The sequence below is a fragment of the Podarcis bocagei genome (genome assembly GCF_964188305.1).
Source record: "Podarcis bocagei genome assembly, chromosome: 7".
NCBI lineage: Eukaryota > Metazoa > Chordata > Lepidosauria > Squamata > Lacertidae > Podarcis > Podarcis bocagei.
This window is the reverse complement of record NC_138132.1, coordinates 89084198-89103879: the sequence shown is the minus strand read 5'-3', so window position 1 is coordinate 89103879 and position 19682 is coordinate 89084198. Positions and strand designations below refer to the sequence as shown.

General features: G+C 50.2%; 1 protein-coding gene across 1 annotated transcript; it reads left to right on the top strand.

The window, feature by feature from the left end:
• Positions 1-238: 238 nt before the first annotated feature.
• Positions 239-9285, top strand: LOC308591943 (low molecular weight neuronal intermediate filament-like). The gene is made up of 4 exons (XM_081203120.1): positions 239-964; positions 3939-4256; positions 4900-5024; positions 7431-9285. The coding sequence occupies exons 1-4, from the start codon at positions 251-253 to the stop codon at positions 7687-7689; spliced, it is 1416 nt and encodes a 471-aa protein (XP_081059246.1). The 5' UTR covers positions 239-250; the 3' UTR covers positions 7690-9285.
• The last annotated feature ends 10397 nt before the right edge of the window (positions 9286-19682 follow it).

Below are 19682 nucleotides of genomic sequence, written 5' to 3'. Positions count from 1 at the left end.
TGCTGATGAAGCTCTTGGCGGCGGCAGCCAGCGAGAAAAATCCTCCTCCTTCTCCCCCCCGCGCCCCCCTCCTCGCCTTTGCAATTGGCTGCCCGACGTGACTTTGTCGCCGCTGCGCCGCTAGGATTGGCGCCGGCCCGGCGATAAAAGCGCCTCCGTGCCGCGCTCCCCGCCCGCTGTCGAAGAACCTCCGCCGGCGCCGCGACCCTCTTTCCTCGCGCAGCCCCGGACGCCCCTCGCAGCCGCGGCCATGAGCTACAGCCGGGAGCTGCTCTTCGCCGCGCCGTCCTACGGCAAGAAGCCCTTCGCGGGCCGGAGCCTGGCGTACGGCTCGACGGCGGGCCGCGCGGGGGCGCCGGGCCCCTCGGCCTTCTCGTCGTCGTATCGGAAGCTGCCGGCGCCGAGCAGCTCGCTGGACCACCTGGAGGCGCTGCGGGGCGGCGGGGCGTCGGCGGCGTCGGGGCCGAGCGCGCTGAGCAACGAGCTGAAGATCGTGCGCACCAACGAGAAGGAGCAGCTGCAGGGCCTCAACGACCGCTTCGTCAGCTACATCGAGAAGGTGCACCAGCTGGAGCAGCACAACCGGCTGCTGGAGGCCGAGGTGGCGGCGCTGCGGCAGCGGCAGGCCGAGCCGTCGCGGCTGCAGGCGCTGTACGAGCAGGAGGTGCGCGAGCTGCGCTCGCAGGTGGAGGCGCTGCGCCACGACGGCGACCAGGCGGCGCTGGAGAGCCAGCAGCTGGGCCGCGCCCTCCAGCGGCTGCGCGAGCAGGCGGCCCACGAGGCGGCGCGGCGCCAGGAGGCCGAGCTGGCGCTGCGCGACGCGCGCAAGGACGCCGACCGCGCCGCCCTGGCCCGCCTGGAGCTGGAGAAGAAGGTGGAGGCGCTGCTGGACGAGATCGCCTTCCTGCGCCACGTCCACGACGAGGAGGTGGCCGAGCTGCAGGCCGAGCTCCAGGGGGCGCAGGTGAGGCGGGCAGGGGGCGCGGCGGGGGCTCCCGGGGCGCCACTGTCGGGTCCAGCGTCGTGCGCTCACCGGGGCCGACCCGGAGGGCGAAAGGACATGATGGTGGAGGAGGGAAGGTGAATGTAGTGAAAGCAGCGCCCAAAATGTCCTGCTTGAGGAGGGAAGAAGAGCCTTCTGACCTGGATCAGGCCAATGGTCCGTTAGTTCAAAATCCTGTTCTGACTCAGATGCCCCTTTGGGGAAACCTGCAAGTAGGATTTGCGCACAACGGCCCCTCTCCCCTCCTGCTGTTTCCAGAAATTGCTGATGTGGAAGCAGAGCATCGCCATCTGGCCCTCTCCTCCAGGACTTTGTCCAATCTCCTTTGAAAGCCATCTAGGTTGGTGGCCAATCCTGCCTCCTGTGGGAGAGAGTGCCCCTAGTTTAGCTGTGCCCCACTGTTTAAAGAAAGACTCTTATCTGTCTTCCAGCATTTAGCTCCACTGAATGTCCCTGAGTTCTAGTCTCACTCCTTTTCCAGGAGTCAAGGCTACATCCTAGGAGGCGCTTCCAAGGATCCGCGTGAAAGATTTAGAAAACTAAGCATTGTGTGGACAAAGTAGATGGATGGAGAGAAGTTTACTTAGGGTTTTCATTTCCCCCAAAGTGAAAATCCAGAGAGAGTTGTTGAGCTTTTTCTGTGAACAATTCCCCCCTCCAAAAAATAGAAACATTTTTGCGCTTTTAAAGAACTTTTGGGATTTAATTTTTTTAAAAATCACCCTACTTGCCGCATGTCTGGGTTTTCCTGCACATTTTGCCAATTCAGCAAAAATCCGCCTTTGCGCCATTTTCAAGCCCAATTCCCAGATGTGTCCCGGAAAACCCGGACATATTGCGGGCTTAAGTTTACTCCTCTTAGCATAATACTAGGACTTGAGGTTATCCAGTTACCATTGTCTGCCTACATGCGATTCATTAAAAGAACAGTTAAGGCAAGTTTTGTCTCCTCATAGAATTGTGGGCAGTGTAGTTTTTTCAGGGTTGCCAGGAACTGTAACTCTGTAAGGAGTAAACTTCAGTGTCTGGAATTCTTTGAGAAGGAACATTGCACTTTAAAGGAATTGCGTGTGAGAGTCAGGGCAAGCTAACGCTTCTTTGCACACGGTGCAGTTATTTGGGGAAGTGGTTGCTGCTGCCAGATGTAGCAGTTCGTGGACATCGTCCACAGGTGCAGAGGACTCGGTGGGCCTTTGGTCTGATCCAGCAACCTGGCTTCTTCTGTACAGTTGGGAAGCGACATGGATTGTGTGCCTGCGAGCCCAACTCCTCCCCTCTAGGGTTACGCAGTGAATAGTTTGACTGGGAGTGCCGCTTCAAGTGTCAGCTGATCAGTGGAACTCACTGCTGCAGGGTGTGGTTGTGGCTACAGGTTGAAGTGGATTTGGGAAAGAAGTGGTGCGCCTTCCAGATGTAGTGGCCTGTGGCCTAGCTGTGACCATTGGCCATGCTGGCTGGGAGCGATGGGACTTGGGAGTCCTGGGTTAGATACCTGGTGAACAGGGCTGCCTGCAGCTTATTGGGAGTGGAGTTTGGAGAGCAGCAGCAAGAGACTATGGCTGTGCTCTTCCTCCACAGCTGGAGGCAGCCGTGCTTCTGAATGCCAGTTCCTGGAAGGCACGGGGAAAGAGTTGCTCTTGTGTTCCAGTGCTGCTTGCAGGTTTCCCACTGGAGCATCTGGCTGGCCCCTGTGAGAACAGGAGGCTGGCCTAGCTTGGCCTGATCAGCAGGCGCTTCTTACGTCCTCATGAGACAGTTGCTCAGGCTTTGGCATCCGATCCCCGGCTGTGGCAACTCTGCTGCCTCCTGAAGCACATGGGACGAGCGACCAGCCTTTCTCCCAGCTTTGAGGCTGCAGGTCAGCGGAGATCACCCCTTGCCCCTCCCCCGCTCCTTGCTAGTCCAGTGGCTCTGCATGCAGAAGGTCCCAGGGTCAGCTCCAGGAAGCATCTCTGAGCAGGGCTGGAAATGTCCCTGGAAACCTCAACACGAAACCACACTGAGCTCAGTGGACCAAGCGCACAGAGACTCCATAAAGGAAGCTTCCCACTTTCCTAGGGGTGGGTGGGGGGCGTTTCAGTTGCTTGGAAGCACAAAGCCTCAGTGCAGCCAATCCGACAAGCCCTGTTTGGAACCAGGAGGGGTTAGCAGGGGCATTCTTGACCTCTGGGAGAAATTTAATTCTGTTCACAGTTAAAGGTGAAATTGCCCAGGTAACCGTTTCTGAAACAGTATGCCAGCCGAAATATGCCAGCACACCACCCATTGAAATTTGCACCTCTCTGAATTTTGCCTTGCAGTTCTCTAAGTTGTGTTCACCAAAATACATACAATGGAGGAAAGTGTACTTAAAGGTAAAGGGACCCTGACCATTAGGTCCAGTTGTGGCCGACTCTGGGGTTGCGGCGCTCATCTCGCTTTATTGGCCGAGGGAGCTGGCGTACAGCTTCTGGGTCATGTGGCCAGCAGGACTAAGCCGTTTCTGGCAAACCAGAGCAGCGCACGGAAATGCCGTTTACCTTCCCGCTGGAGCGGTACCTATTTATCTACTTGCACTGGTGTGCTTTTGAACTGCTAGGTTGGCAGGAGCAGGGACCGAGCAATGGGAGCTCACCCCGTCAAAGGGATTCAAACCGCCAACCTTCTGATCAGCAAGTCCTAGGCTCAGTGGTTTAACCCACAGCACCACCCACATCCCTAAAGTGTACTTAGGAATGGATATATTAGTGAAAATCTGAGCTTATCCACACGGGTCTCACCTTAAGCTCCTTGGAGGGGGGGGGGAAACAGGGTATGACTGTAATCATAAAGCATGATAATAACTGCATTCCCAGCCACCATCATAATAAATAGAGCAGATTCCCAGGGCCTCTCATTAGGAAGAGTGGACCTCTTCCTGCCACTGAGGGCCTTCCCTCTATCTGTTCCTCTCCAGGTCTCCGTCGAGATCGACATGAGCAAGCCTGACCTCACGGCTGCCTTGAAAGAGATCCGCACCCAGTACGAAGTCCTGTCCGCCCGGAACCAGCAGTCGGCTGAGGAGTGGTACAAATCCAAGTTTGCCAACTTCACTGAAGAGGCAGCTCGCAGCAGCGACAGCATCCGCCAGGCCAAGGAGGAGATTTCCGAATATCGCCGGCAGCTGCAAGCCCGGAACATCGAGATCGAGTCCCTGCGCGGAGCCAATGAGTCCCTGGAGAGGCAGCTGCAGGAGGCCGAGGAGAGGAGCAGCAAAGAGATGCGCGACTTGCAGGTGCGTCACACGGAAGCCACGGTTTGTTGAGCTAAGAGTTGTTAACAAACCGTGGTTTGGTTGTTTTCCAGCTGCCTCTTTAAGTTAACCTGCCTAACTCTCTGCCTGTTGCCTTTTTTGTCCTAAAGGCCTCAATGTTGAGCTGTGCTCCACAGATCAGTCAGGGAACATTTGTAAAGATTGTTCTTGCTTTTACTTGTCTACTGTTTTCCTTCTGCCCTTATTTCCCCATCTTCTCCCTGACAATGAACTCCGTTCTCCAAGCCCTGCTCTTCCTCTGTCAATTCTCGCTTGCTGTCCCAAAGTTCTGCACACCTTTCTCCTTAAAATCCGCTTTTCCCAGACAGTCCCCCTGCCCACAGCTCATGATCACATCCCCCCATGGCTGTCTGTGCCATCCTGTCCTCTCCTCTGACAACCAGCCATCCTCATCTTAGCATACGCAGGAAGGTTAGACTACAGTTCCCAACATCTAGGGCAGTTGGCTGAGGCTAATGGGATGTGTAGTCCACAGTTGGAGAGCACCTGGTTGGGGAAGGCTGGTTTTGATTGGCAGCACCTGGGGGATGGGGATCTGCCTTCCTTGTTATGCTTTAAAGTGCTACAGGTATTGATGTTACGTAGAAATTGTGATACATTTCAGGAGACCATCAGCCAGCTGGAAAATGCCCTGAGGACAACCAAGGGGGAGATGGCCCGTCACCTGCGGGAGTACCAGGACCTGTTGAATGTGAAGATGGCTCTGGATATTGAAATAGCAGCGTACAGGTAGGAGAGCCATCTCCCCCTTCCTGCTCACCTGTTGTTCCGTTCTTTGGGCAGTTTGGGGGAGAAACAGAGGTTGAGCACCAACGTTTTGGTCTCCAACATGCAGGCCCCACATAAACTCATGCTAATTTTGGGGTGGGGAAACCACCCACCAGGAATATCCCCTGCACAAATCATTGAAACATCGAATGGTATAGTTGGAAGGGACCCTGAGAATCATCTAGTCCAACCTCCTGCAGTGCAGGAATCTCAGCCAAAGAATCCATGACAGATGGCTAGCCCACCTCTGTTTAAAAACATCTGATGAAGAGGAAGAGTCCACCACTATTGAACAGCTCTTACCCTCAAAAAATTCTTCCTGATATTTGAGTCCTACCCTCTGTAGCAGAAGGGAACAAGCTTTCTCCTTCTCCCATGGGACATATTATTATTGATATTATTTAAATTGATATACCGCCCTTCATCTGAAGATCCTAGGACAGTTCACAACAGAAATGTACAGAATGAGTACACAAACTAGCCAATGACCAACCTTCCAGAAACACATTTTAAAAGCCATAGAATGTTGTTGGTACTAAAGGGTTAAGAGGTAACAAGTCGCTCTAATCACTGAGCAGCTGGAAGTCATTAAGCATCCAGGAATGTGAGTTAGTTTGTATAAATAGTCAGTTCACCCGCGTGTTTTCTCCCTCTTCCCCACCCCTGACCTGACTCGCAGACTCAGTATGTGGCCATGGGCGTGTTTGCTGATAAGAGTTAAGTTTAGAGTAAAGTTTTCTTTATGCCGGAGATAAAAGCATGTGTGCTTTATCGCCAGGGCTTTTCTTTTGTAAATAAAGTTTTTTCCTGAGTTCCAAAGTGCTTGCTCCAGGATTCTTCATTGAAAGGTACTGACTCTCCTGCCTTCTTCAACCGCTGCACGAAATTCTCTGCTGAGATAATGTTTATGGTGTTGGAAGCGCACTGGACGTTTGCTTAACATTAAACTAATTAAAGTTTAATGGACAAATGTTAATCAGCCCAGCACCCGGTTGAAGAGGGAACATTTTCACCTGGCACCTAAAGTTGTGTAATGAAGGTGCCAGGTGAGCATCTCTAGGGAGAGTGTTCCACAAATGGGGGGCCACCGCAGAAAAGGCCCCGTTCTTGTCTTGCCACCCTCCGGACTTCTTGTGGAAGAGGCACACAGAGAAGGGCCTCAGAGGATAATTGCAGGGTCCTTGCCAGTTCTTACAGAAGGAAGTGGTCCTTGAGGTATTACAGTCATATCCCCTCTCAATCTTCTTTTCCCAGCTCCCTCGACTGATCTTGGCTTCTTTTCCAGGCCTTTGATCATCTTGGTTGCCCTCTCCTGACTTTTCCCTTTTTTTAGTCTTCTATTTTTAATTGTGGAACCCAAAGTAGAGAGCTGTGGTTTCTAGGCAGGTTTCTGTGCATGCGCTGAGAAGACCCAGACCTTCTTAGCTTCAGCAAACTTGCCTGCCCTGTGGCTGCTCCCTGCCACTGTCCTTGGCGCTGCCCTTGGCAACATGCTGCAGCGTTTATTTATTTCTCAAAAGTACTTGGTTGGGTTTCTACAGCAGTGGTTCCCAAGCCTTTTAAGGGCCACGGCCCCTTGGTTCCCTAAACCCACCCCCAGTGACCCCTACCTTATTAAAAGCATTATTTCAGAATAGCAGCTTGAACAAACCACTAAGTAAGATTCACAGAAAATCTAAAAACCTAGCCAGAATTCAAGAAAACTGATGCATTTGATCCAGATTTTCAAAGGCTGATAGTCGCTGACCCCTCCAGTGTCCCCTATGCCACCCCCTATCCCTTCATACCCCCCTAGGTCATCACACTTTCGCTGCATGAGAATACTTGTGTGTAGGCACCTCGTTAGAAGCTTTTGTCCATTTAGCAGAGTTTCTGGAAACAGTGGCCAGCAATTTACACTCCCAGACGCTGTGCAACTAAGTCAAGTAATTTATTGCTTGACTGGTCATAAATGCATCACGGTAGCACTATTTACAATCATTACGGCAATAGCTGTGACGGCACACTTAAGTGTCAGTTCCTCTTTCTCTTTAGCAATGACGTAGGCAGACACAGCCCATCGGCAGTCAGGATGCAGCAGTTTGCAGACAGCATTTGTTGGTCGGTTGTCTGCGAAAAGCTAAAACAAAAGTTCTCTTTTTATCAGCGCTTCCAGCTGAAGCTGCACGTGCTCAGGGTGCCACACCCACTTATATACAACTGTTCTGGAATCTTCTCCGTGTTTCTGGGTGAATGACTCCCTGACACCTCAGCCCCCAGGGGGCGCCACCACCCACTTTGGGAACCACTGCTCTAAAGCATCAGTGGTGGACCTTGAGAGATCCATAGTGTTGTTCTGACGCGGTTTGTGTGTTTTTGCCCCTGCAGAAAATTGCTGGAAGGGGAAGAGACCCGCCTGAGCACCGTCAGCAGCAGCAGCAGCAGCAGTGCGTTTGGCTTGGGCTACCCCTTCTCCTCAAGCCCCCTGGCCGGCTTCAAGGGGTTCTCGGCCAGCACAGTGGCGATCCGGAAGGACAAGAAGGCAGAGTCCCAGGACAGCCCCAAGGAGTCCAATGAGTCGGGAGAGTCAAAGGACGAGGATGATTCTGGAGACGAGAAGTCTGCAACAGGCGTGCCCAAAACCTAAAACTGTGTCCCAAAGGCAGTCCTCCCTACCTGCCCTCTCACTGAATTTCCTCAGAATGGGGTGAGGGTGTTGTAGGTTTTTCAGACATGGGATGGCTCTCGGGATGAGTCCGCCAGGCAGACCACGATAACCGGACACCAAATTACTCCTGGACAGATCCACAAGCCTCTGGCAACTCTCCGGGAGCCAGCACCACACAGATCTGCCGAGAACTCAGTTGCATATCACAAGCAGCAGCTTTAGAGCTCTCGGGCAGCTAGCCGGGCCTCTTAGCTCTCTGGCATCACAAACCTCTGCAAGTTTACTTTGGAGTAAATCCCACTGTGTTTGTCTGTGAGCGACACACAGAAGTCTTCCCCTGTCTGAAACACTTCCTGCAAAACGTAATCTTCCAAGAGGGAAACTTGGCAGGGGTGTGGGTGTGCGCGCGCTTAGGATTAGCCGGCCCTTCATTCCCCCCCCCCTTTGTTGACCATCTTCAGTCTTCTAATCTAGAGGGCACCAGGTTGGGGAAGGCTCATTTAGGTTACATTAGCATTCCCGACTTCTGCTCTGAGGCTGACCTGACTTCAGACAAGGTCCTTGAATGCTGAAGTGCAGCGATTCCCAAATGTTTTTCAGCCCGCTGCCCCCTTCGTTCCATAAATTCAACCCCCACTGCCCCCTCCCCTATGAAAAGCATTGTTCCTCAATACTGGTTTGCATGACCCACTAGGGAAAATCACTATGTAGTTAAAATGATTCAACAGAACTGATGAACTGGATCCAGTGAGACCAGCTTTTCAAAGTCTGCTTGTCATTTACACCTCCAGCATCCCTTGCCACCCCTTTGCCTCTTAGTCCCATCCCCGTCCCCCCCCCCCGGAAATCCCACTGCCCCCAGGGGGTGATCCTACCCACCTTGGGAACTGCTACTCTAGAATATATTTAATACTTCCAAGTTACTCATTTTGTGCTTCTTTCTCATTCAAAACCTCTGACTTTAAAAGCCACAGGGCAGATCATTGTGGTTAAGTGATCTCCACCCCTTTGTCTGTCTGTTTGTTCAGGTAAAGCTGCAGTCAGGAGGAGTGGCAGCCAGTTCTCAGGGGCGAACTGGATGTTTTACTCTTTCCTTGACAGCTTCTTATCCATTCAAAACTGATCTTCCTCCCCGTTCTGCAGGTGGACAAGCAGTTTAGAGTGGCTGGGTGCTGACTCACAGCTGGCAGGGAAAGGGTTAGGGTTACTCAGATCCTTTGTGGTAGAACTGTAGAGTTGGAAAACATCCAATGAGCCCCCCCCAACCCCCCCATCTCTGCACTTAGAGATTCCCTGCCTGCAGCTAGAGGCGCAGTGCCTTTGGGTGGGGCAGACCGGAAGCCCTCCCTCCTCACCTGTGCATGTTAAACTTTTCTTAGGTCTTTCTACAGCTGCCCCAGGTGGTCCTCTAGCCATGGAGGGTCAGAGAATTAAAACCCACCACTGGGCTCTTGTTTTCCCCCACAGGTTTTGCCCTTTTTAACAACGGTCCTAGCCTTGAAGTTATTCTCTTTACCTGTTAGGCTTCCCAAGGTGTGACCGATCTCCGACTTTCTAATTCTTTGTTATCTATTTTAAGGTTGAGGTTGAGGAAGCCCGGCTTAAGCTTTCCCCTGTCCATCATTTTCCTGTGTTACAGTTTACACATACAGTTTGAAATGTGTTTCCCTTTGCAAGCACACGTTTGAATGCCATTTGTATCTCGGTTCTAGGAATGTACCCATTGCATGCTGAGCAATTTGTAGGAAGGGTTCGTTGGGTATTCTGAATGTAAAGCCTGTGGTGACTGGTCCACAAGCAATACTAGAGAGCTGCTAAAGGAGTTGAAGAATTTAAACCACCCATTTTGGGTCCTTTTTAGAGAAAGGAATTAGGCAAAGACATTTCCTGGGCAAATGTCATCCCTGTCAGCTGCTCGGTGGCAGGCACAGTCTGCAAGGAACATCTCAAAAAAGTGGGAGGCAACAATCAAATTGGAATTAAACATTCCTATCGTAGAATGCCATTTAAATGGGAAGGCGTCAGATATGCAAAAGCATTTAAATAAGAAAAGTTCGTTATCGTTGTGTTCCTGGAACTTTATAAAACAGTTGTGTTGTAGAACAAATACGTTAGAAGGATGGATAGTCAGTCTGCCATAACTTGCCTGTACAGTCGTACCTTGGATCTTGAACGCGTTGGCTCCTGAACAAATCGGCTCCCGAACGATCAAAACCCGGAAGTGAGTGTTGCAGTTTTCGAACGTTCTTTTGGAACCCAAACGTCCGACGGGGCTTCTGTGGCTTCCGATTGGTTGCAGGGGCTTCTTGCAGCCAATAAGAAACTGCGCTTTGGTTTTCAAACATTTTGGAAGTCGAACGGACTTGCGGGACGGATTCTGTTTGACTTCCAAGGTACGACTGTAGTAGTATCTGAAGAAGTGTGCATGCACACAAAAGCTCATACCAATAAGAAACTTAGTTGGTCTCTAAGGTGCTACTGGAAGGATTTTTTTTTATTTTGTAGTAGTGAAGGTGCCACATAAAGTTAAATACAGTACAGTGGCATCTTATGTGCATTTAACCTGCACAATTTCTACCATATGCAGTTAAAATTGTGCAAGTTAAATCCAAGCAAAGCGGAGAGCTCAAAAGCGTTTTTTGCGCCAGGTCCTTTTGTGGTTACCCACTACGGAAAGAGCATTTAAGCCTTGCTTGATGAGGCCAAGACCCAGACAGTGCGCTAGCTCTGGGATGCTCTTGCAAGATCTCGCAGGGAAATCTGAGGTCCGGTGAAATCTTCCATGAGCATCCCTGGCCTTCCAGAAGTGGTGCGTTGAGCAGGCCTTGCCGCTTCCCCTCCCCCAAGCAAGGTGGAGATCTTAAAAGGTAACCCCAAATGAAAAGAGCTTTTGAGCTCTCCACCTTGCTTGCGGGGGGGCAAGGCCTGCTCAGCGCACCCGCTCTAGGAGTCCTGCGGTCCCCCCCCCACCTGCCAGCTGGGGCAGCTCCAGGGGGCTGGATATGTGCGACCTTTGTGGTATACACAAAACCCTTGGAAGCAAAACTGCGTAAGATGCGATTGTGCTGTAATCCCATTGGCTGCCTGCAGATGATCATGGTCTTCATCTTAACAGCACGAAATTAAATGTCCCAGGTGTTCTCTGGTTGGACGTGTTTTCACCCAAGAGATGCTCCCCACAGATTCTGCCCCAGCCTCCCTTTTGAGTGTCCGGAAGTATGTGTTTCCTATTAGAGAATGCAATGCATGTCCAGATAGAGAGACTTAAGTGTCTGTGTATAAATGTAGAGGAATGCAAATTGAATGTAAGACAAGGAAGGTCATACAGTCATTTCAAATGCTGTTTATTTAATCATTGGTGTTACCTGTGCATGAACCTACATTCCAGTTGATGTCCTGTGATGGTTATTTATTTATTTATATATTTATTTTCATTGTTTGTTTGTTTATTTGGAAGGCAAAAATAAAATGGAAACGAAAAGGATTGTGCCTTTTCCCCCTCCCTCATTTGCCCCGTGTGAAATGGTGTTGCAATGCTGGTTTCAAGGGGGGGGGGGCTTTAAAGTTGTGCTGGATAAATGTTGAAATCAGCAGGAGTTGGAAATTGCCTAGATTTCCCTGGATTATGCCCCTTCTGCTTTAACCACTGAAATTCAATTGATGTAGGCAGAATTTAGAACGGTTATTGAGGCTCAACCCCAGTGTGGAACGCTCGTTCATGGGGCCTGTTTTGGAAATGTTTAGGTGGTGCATAGTTAATCTCTGGAACTCCCTCCCACAGGAGGCAGTGATGGCCACCAACTTGGATGGCTTTAAAACAGGAAGAGACAAATTCATGGAGGAGGAGAGGGCTGTCAGTGTGCTCTGCCTCCACAATTGAAGGCAGCAATGCTTCTGAATCCCAGGTGCTGGAAACCAGAGGAGGAGGAGAGCATTGCTTTTGGTATCCCTTTGCCAGCATCTGGGTGGCCACTGTGAGAACAGGATGACGTGTCAGGTGTGCGTTCAGGAGCCAGGGCCTGTGACCAGTAGGACTTTGCAGGACTGGGGCCTTCCTAAGTTTGTTCTGGAGAGGTAAGGCGCGGCCGCACAGGTGAGGCCAATTGGTAACTCACAGCACCTGGTGGCAAGAGCCGGGAAGGAATATAAGGTCAGCATTTCCCTTCGGCTCTTTGCCACAGCAACACGTTTCCTGCCTTGCTGTGTTTGGCTGCTTGCTTCCTGACCCTTGAACCTTGGCTTCTTGACTCTTGGATCCTTGGACCCTTGATTTTGTGACTCCTTGCTTCTTGGTCCTCGGACCCTTGACTTCATGACTCCTTGTTTCCTGACCCCCGGACTCTTGGCTTCCTGATTTCTGGCTTCCGGACCCCCATTCCTGCTCCCACCCCGCCATCTTGCCCCCGGTCCCGACATCCCCTGCCGGGACTTCGATCACCCGTGAACCGGACCGTGACATAATGGACCAGATGGTGCCCGTTTGGCCTGATCCAGCAGCTGCCTCTTCTTACATCCTAATGCAGATAGTGTTGGCATGATTCCTGTGTTACTGGAAACTTCTTCAAAGATTATTGCATTAAAACTCAGGCTGCGTTAATGAAATAACTCCTGCAGAGGGAAATACATCTCTGGCAAGAACAAGAGGTGCTTTTCCAGAAACTAATAGATCAGAAAGTGGCCCCCAATGAGCCATTGGTAAAGCAGCCCAGGAGAGGCAGCTAATGAAATGAGGGAGGCAAGTCTATTATTGATATGGGAGAAGCTGCTTGCCAAAGTATGTGTAGGGCTGGATAGATAATTGCATATATTTAATTAGTCATTTATTTCCTCCTCCTCCCCCCAAACACACACTTTTTATTGCATTTGTATCCCACTTTTCATCAGAGGAGCTCACTTAATCTCCACAACAACCCTCAAGGTAGGGTTAGGTTGAGAGGCAGTGACTAGCCCCCAACAAGTCACCCAGTGAGTTTCATGGCCAAGTGGGGATTTGATTGACACCCTAAACCACTGCACCACACTGGCTCTCCTGTATGCATGTATGTATGTATCACAAGAGTGAAATTGGTAAAAACCTTGTGGCTTTTGGTGTCTCTTCATGTCCAGCCCAAATAAACATTTTCTACCTGCTACTGACCACTCTTTTCCACATCAGGCCTGGGAAGGCAAATGTGGTCTTCCTCTCCTAAGCAGTAAGGAGCCTGCCCTAAACAGTCTGTTTAATGCACACAGACTCTGCCTAATTGAAGGAGACGGGAGCCAGGCTATTTGCTACTAATGCCTGGAACCCAGCGCTGTCAGGAGCCCGCGGCAGAATTGAATCACAAATGTATTTTCCAGCCTTAACACGGGTGCTTTGCTAGGCAGAACAGGCAAACGAGATTAGGGCCCCCGTCAGGATCCTTGATTCTCCTCCTCTGTGATGCTTCCTATTATAAATTCAAAAAGCACAACAACAACAATTCAGGTTTCCCGCAGATTGCGATTTGCTCTGATTCGGGGTTAAAGAGCGGTTTTTGTGGAGGAAGCTCTCGGGCAAAAAGAAGAAGGCTTGGACATGGAGCTTTACAGCACAGAGGAAATGTGTGGACAAGTCCTCAGTGGATGTTGGTGGAAAAGGCAAGATGTGATGCTGGGCGATGCTTCCATTTGGCCGCTAGAGTGCACCAAGACCTCTTGGAATCCATTGAACCTCAATACTGGTTGGGATGTCTAAAAATTAGCACATGTACTAGAGATTAGTACATATATTGTTGCAGTCTTGTCACACATCATTAAACCACCTTTAAAACAAACAAACCCTGTTTATCTATAATATTGTGAAAACCAATAAAAAAAGTTGGGGGGGGGGAATAAAACAAACAAACCCTATACCCGTTGGCAATTTTACAGACCCCCATACATTAGAGAACTTGCTTCATTTTGTCCAATTTCTAGCATAAAGGTAAAGGGACCCCTGACCATTAGGTCCAGTCATGGCCGACTCTGGGGTTGCGGCGCTCATCTCGCTCTGTAGGCCGAGGGAGCCAGCGTACAGCTTCCGGGCCATGTGGCCAGCATGACTAAGCCGCTTCTGGCAAACCAGAGCAGCACATGGAAACACCCTTTACCTTCCCGCCGGAGCGGTATCTATTTATCTACTTGCACTTTGTCATGCTTTCAAGCTGCTAGGTTGGCAGGAGCAGGGACTGAGCAACGGGAGCTCACCCTGTCATGGGGATTCAAACTGCCGACTTTCTGATCAGCAAGCCCTAGGCTCTGTGGTTTAACCCACAGCACCACCCGCGCCCCAAATTTCTAGCGTATCTCCTCCCTATTTGACTTGCAAAACTGTTCCTTGTGTACTTTTATGGATGAGAACCAAATTGGATAATGTGCAAAAAAACCCACAACCCTATGAATTTTCTGCAATTCTTAGGCATGCAATAGAGATTCCAAATACAGTGGTACCTCAGTTTAGAAACTTAATCCATGCCGGAAGTCCGTTCTTAAACCGAAACCGTTCTTAAACTGAGGTGCACTTTCCCTAATGAGGCCTCCCGCTGCCAGTGCCCTTCCACTGTTCGGCGTCCGTTCTTAGACCGAGGTAAGTTCGCAAACCGGGACACTACTTCTGGTTTTGCGAAGTTTGTAAACCAAATTGTTCTTAAACAGACCAGTTCTTACACCGAGGTACCACTGTATGTACAGGAGCCTCGCAATATCAAGGGCAAAGTTGTCATTTCAGCATGTGATACTGTTTCTCCCCACCTAGCCCTGGCAAGAGATAAACAAATCATTGATCCCCTGGAGAGCACAGTTTTAATCATGCACCAGATCTCAGCTCCAAGTGCAGAGTGGGCACTGAAAGGAATAGCTGTGTTGGTAAGTTTCTTGGGCTGCACAGTGTTTCACTTGTTCTTTTTTAACCTAATTACGTTTGAATGAGGAGGAGAGAGAAATGCCCTCTGCCATCCCCTTGAATGGTTTTAAATGCTGAAGAAGCAATTTAGTGTTATTGCAACTCCTCGGAGTGCTCAGCTCCCAGCCATCAAGCCTCTGGGTCCTTCCGGAGGTTAACGAAAGTGGCAGATTAGGGGTGTCACGAAGGACATTGGAGGGAGAAAGATGGGAGCCACCAGGGCAAGCCTCTTCACAACGGCTGGGAGGGGAACATCTGAAGAGACAAAACAAGGCAGCTGCAGGATACGTTGCGGGGAAATGGTATCCTGCAAAGTGAGAGAAAGGAGAATGTGACAGGAACCTCCCTGGGGTTGCCTGCTTTGCTTGGACAGGACTAAGCTAATGCATTTCTAGGCTGTATCAACAAAAAGTGAGTGTCCTGATGGAGGGGTTTAAGATGGATAGTGACAAGCTGGAACAGATGCAGAAGTGGGCAACCAAGATGACAAAGGGTTTGGAACCTAAGCCTCATGAGGAGTGATGGAGGAAGTTGGGTATGTTTAGCCTGGAGAAGAGAAGATTGAGAAGTGATAGGATAGCTATCTTCAAATATCTGAAGGGCTGCCATGTGGAAGGAAGAGCAGGCTTGTTTTTTGCTGCTCCAGAGGGTAGGAACCAAACCAATAGATTCAAATGTCAAGAAAGTAGATTCCAGCAGAACATTAGGAAGAACTTTACAATGGGAAGAGCTGTTTGATAGTGGAACGGACTCTGTCAGAAAATGGTGGAGCCTCCTTCATTGGAGGTTTCCCAGCAGAGGTCTGATGGCCATCTATCATGGGTTTGTTAGCTCTGATTCCAGCAGTGCATGGGGCTGGACTAGAAGGCACACGGGGTCACTTCCAACTGTACAATTCTATGGTTCTGTGAATAGTGCAATAAAGTTTGTTTCTCACCCACTCAATTGAGTGGGTCAGAGCTTTTAAAGTTTAAATCTTAACATAGCTAGCCTGTCTTTTTCCTTCCTTCTCTTTTCTTCTATTCCTCTCTTATATAAATTTCCTCTAGGAGTCAAAATCATCTGCCTATTTGAATAGGAACCAAAGGTGAATTTTGTTCTACAGACACTACAGTATTAATATAGCAAGCAGGCCTGCTCTTGATATTTATTATGAAATATTCCAAACTGCCACAGGCTAGCTTCAACATCTTGATCAAATAACGTGGTGGGGCTGACGATTCGTTTGGCACAATTATCCCGCAATCTGTATTCTCTCCCTCCCCCCAAGGGCACTGGAGAAAGCCTCATGTTGACAAGGTCACAGGCTTGCCTTGCTTGGTTTGATTTCCATCTCTAAAGTGCTTCGAACTGCAATGAGTGGAAGTGTCAGCAAAGTCAATGGCTCGCTCTTACACAGATTGGAAAAGAGAGTTTTAAGCAAATGCCTTTGACCCAGACCTTCACTCAGGGAAAGCGCCAGTGGCTTCAAGAAGGCCCTCCAGACTGGGTTTGGTTGTGGGTGCCTTGGTTTTAACACAATCATAGTGCACTAGTGGTGGTGTTGTTGTTATGCTTTAGCTTTATTCTGAGATGCTTCCCCAGTGTTACCACATACATAGAATCAAATACCGTATTTTTTGCACCATAACACTCACTTTTTTCCTCCTAAAAAGTAAGGGGAAATGTCTGTGCGTGTTATGGAGGGAATGCCTACGGGTGGCATGCCTACGGATTTTCCTCCTCTAAAAACTACGTGCGTGTTATGGTCGGGTGCGTGTTATAGAGCGAAAAATACGGTAATTGTAGAGTTGGAAGGGACCCGGAGGGTGATCTAGTCTAAGGTTACCAGACGTCCCCTTTTCCCGGGGACAGTCCCTGGATTTACAAATCAGTCCCCTGACAAAATCCTATCATTCCTATTGAAGTTGAAAAGTATCCCCGGATTCACCGGAAAAAATCTGGTAACCTTAATCTAGTCCAACCCCCTGCAACGCAGGAATCACAGCTAAAGAGTCCAAGACAGATGGCCACCCGACCTCAGAAAGTTATTCCGAATGTTTAGTTGGAATCATTGGCGTAGCGTGGGTTGTCAGCACCTGGGGCAAGGCAAGTAATTTGTGCCCCCTAACCCATGGATTTGCACCCCCTAACCCGTGGATTTGCGCCCCCTAACCCTAACCCCCAGATGTTGCGCCCTGTGCGGCCGGGCCCCCCTGCACCCCCCACACTACGCCACTGGTTGGAATCTCATGTTTTGTTACTTGAAGCCATTGGTTCAGTATCTCCCTTCTGGGGCAGCAGAAGACAAGCCTGTGCCACTTTCCATGTGACAGCCCTTAGATATCTGAAGGTGGCTGTCATCTCCTGTCTTTTCTTCTCCAAGCTAAACATACCGGGTGTCATGAGCCAGGAGTTGGCTTCACCTGTTGAGCAGCAGCCTGAAGGAGCAGAAGTGACTCCATCTGCTGCTGATCAGCCTTCTTGCTCCATGATGAGAACCAGCTGGTTCCGGCTTTCTTAAGCAAGGTTTCCAGCCTCAGTCAGTTGCTGGGAACAACACCCGTTGTTCTTGGCCAGCCCTTGCTGCTGCTTGCTTCTCAGAACCTTGGACCCTCAGCTTTCTTGACCCCCCAGATTGTCTGACTAGATGAACTGAGATACTCCTGACCTTTGGACTGGACTGAACCTTGCAGACAGACTTTGCCTCACTCGGCTCCCTCAACCGTTCCTCATAAGGCTTGGTTTCTAGACCCCTTGCTCTGCACACCTTCCAGCCTGTCAATATATGTCTTAAACTGTGGTGCCCAGAACTGGACACAGGACTCCAGATGGGGTCTAACCAAGGTGGAATAGAGCGGGACTATGACTTCCCTTGACCTGGACACTCTACTTCCATTGGTGTAATTTAGAATTGCATTAGCACTTTTGCTGCTGCATTGCACTGTTCACTCGTGCTAAGCTTGTGGTCTACTCACACCCCTAGCTCCTTTTCACACATTCTGCTGTTGAGCCAGCTGCCCCCCATTCTATATTTGTGCACCTGTTTATTCCTGCTTGATGCAGGAGCCCTGAACCCCCAGAATCATACAGCTGTGCCAGCTAGGGCTGGTGGGACGTGTCATCCAACAGCACATGGAGGGCAGCAGGTTGAGGAAAGCTTCCATCTGGGCTTGGCCTAAATGGTTTATCCTGGTCTGGCAAAATACCAGAGTCCCACCCTGAAAGGATCCCTTGGTTTTATCCAACCTATTCATGCCTCCTCCACATTGATGACAGTTCCTCAGGCAGTTCTTTCAACATTCAGAACCTTAAAGGCGCTTTACAAAGGGATTAGCGGCTCCCAGGCAAGAATCATGCACCCCACAAGAGAGAACTTGAGAATCCTAAACACTAAGAAAGCACTAAGCTTTCTTTGGAGGCATTCAGATTAGAGGGCGCGGTTGGGTTCCCACCGGCCTAGTATTGTGACTTGGGTAGGGTTCAGATTTCTACTGTCAACAGATTTCTACTGTAACAAGGCTCTTTCAAAGCCTGCCACTGAATGAAGGGCTGCAAGTTCAGACTAGTAACCGAGGACAGGAGGGTAAAGGGTAAAGGGTGGCATGAGAACGGACCACCCTTGGTGCTCAACCAACTTGCCTGGATAAGGTCAAAGGCCCACATACTCCAGCCCCCTGCCTGTGGCAGCAGCAAGGCAGATACAGCTGGGTAGCCTGCAAATGAGGCCTGAGGGATACTGCTGTTTGTTCCCCAGCGACTGGTATTCAGAGACAGAGTGCCTCTGAACATGGAGGTTTTCACACTCCATGAATTTGCTCAACAATACATCTAAATGAGTCGCAGGGTGGGATCCCTTTAAATCACATTTGTGGCACATTTTTTTATCCAGGGAATTCTGGGCACTGTAGTTCTCCCCTCACAGAGTCACAGTTCCCAGCAACCCTTAAGCAAACCGCAATGACCAGAATTCTTTGCACTGAATGTACACAGCCGACGCCTGCCATCCTTCTGGAGAGTTCATGGCTACAGTAAAGGTAAAGGGTAAAGACCATTAGGTCCAGTCGTGTCCGACTCTGGGGTTGCGGCGCTCATCTCGCTGTATTGGCCGAGGGAGCTTGCCTACAGCTTCTGGGTTGTGTGGCCAGCATGACTAAGCCACTTCTGGTGAACCAGAGCAGTTCACGGAAACGGCGTTTACCTTCCCGCCGCAACGGTACCTATTTATCTACTTGCACTTTGACGTGCTTTCGAACTGCTAGGTTGGCAGGAGCAGGGACTGAGCAACAGGAGCTCACCCCATTGCGGGGATTCGAACCGCCGACCTTCTGATCGGCAAGTCCTAGGCTCTGTGGTTTAACCCACAGCACCACCCGCGTCCCATGGCAACAGTAGTTATGGCCAAAGGACCGACTCTGCCACAAGGCAAAGTGAGGCGATTGCCTCGGGTGGCAGACATGGACAACGGCCCCTTGGCTGCTCCTTCTAAGCTCTGGGGCCATTCCTCTCTCTATCAAAGGACAGAGTTATTTACGGTACAAGGGCTGTCAGTGCTGTGGAAGATGCTGTCCGATTCCCAGTACTGAATTAAGACTCAACTGTCAATCCACTTGGCTTCTGTGCAAGGAATAATGAGGGGCGTCGCCTTGTACTGTGCCTCAGGCAGCAAAATGTCTTGGGCCGGCCTTGCATGGCCAATGCACACACACACACACACACACACACACACACACACACACACACAGCTTTCTCTCTTTCATTGTGATTCCTGCTTTGCAGGGCGTTGGACTAGATGACCAATGGGGTCCCTCCCAACTCTACCATTCTGTGATTCACTGACCCTTGTCAGCATGCCATCACATGCACACATCCCACCTAAAATGTATAAGGTCTTTATGTTTTTTGAAGGGTGGGGCTTCACGGTCCAGCTTCAGATAGTTATGTAAAAGTTTTCATCCTCCAGCCTTGCATTGGCTGAAAACGTAGCCAATGACTGAGGAGCATGTGGGTGTTGCAAATCCCCCAGTTTCCTGGATTTCGTGCATAAAAACCCAGCGCCTGGAATAGTGAAAGGCAACAGCTGAGAGAAACC

Excerpts from the sequence above, each read along its gene's own strand:
- LOC308591943 (XM_081203120.1), top strand. The coding sequence starts at position 251 with ATGAGCTACAGCCGGGAGCTGCTCTTCGCCGCGCCGTCCTACGGCAAG. Across the intron at positions 965-3,938 it reads CCGAGCTCCAGGGGGCGCAG|GTCTCCGTCGAGATCGACAT; the intron begins GTGAGGCGGGCA and ends GTTCCTCTCCAG. Across the intron at positions 5,025-7,430 it reads ATTGAAATAGCAGCGTACAG|AAAATTGCTGGAAGGGGAAG; the intron begins GTAGGAGAGCCA and ends TTGCCCCTGCAG.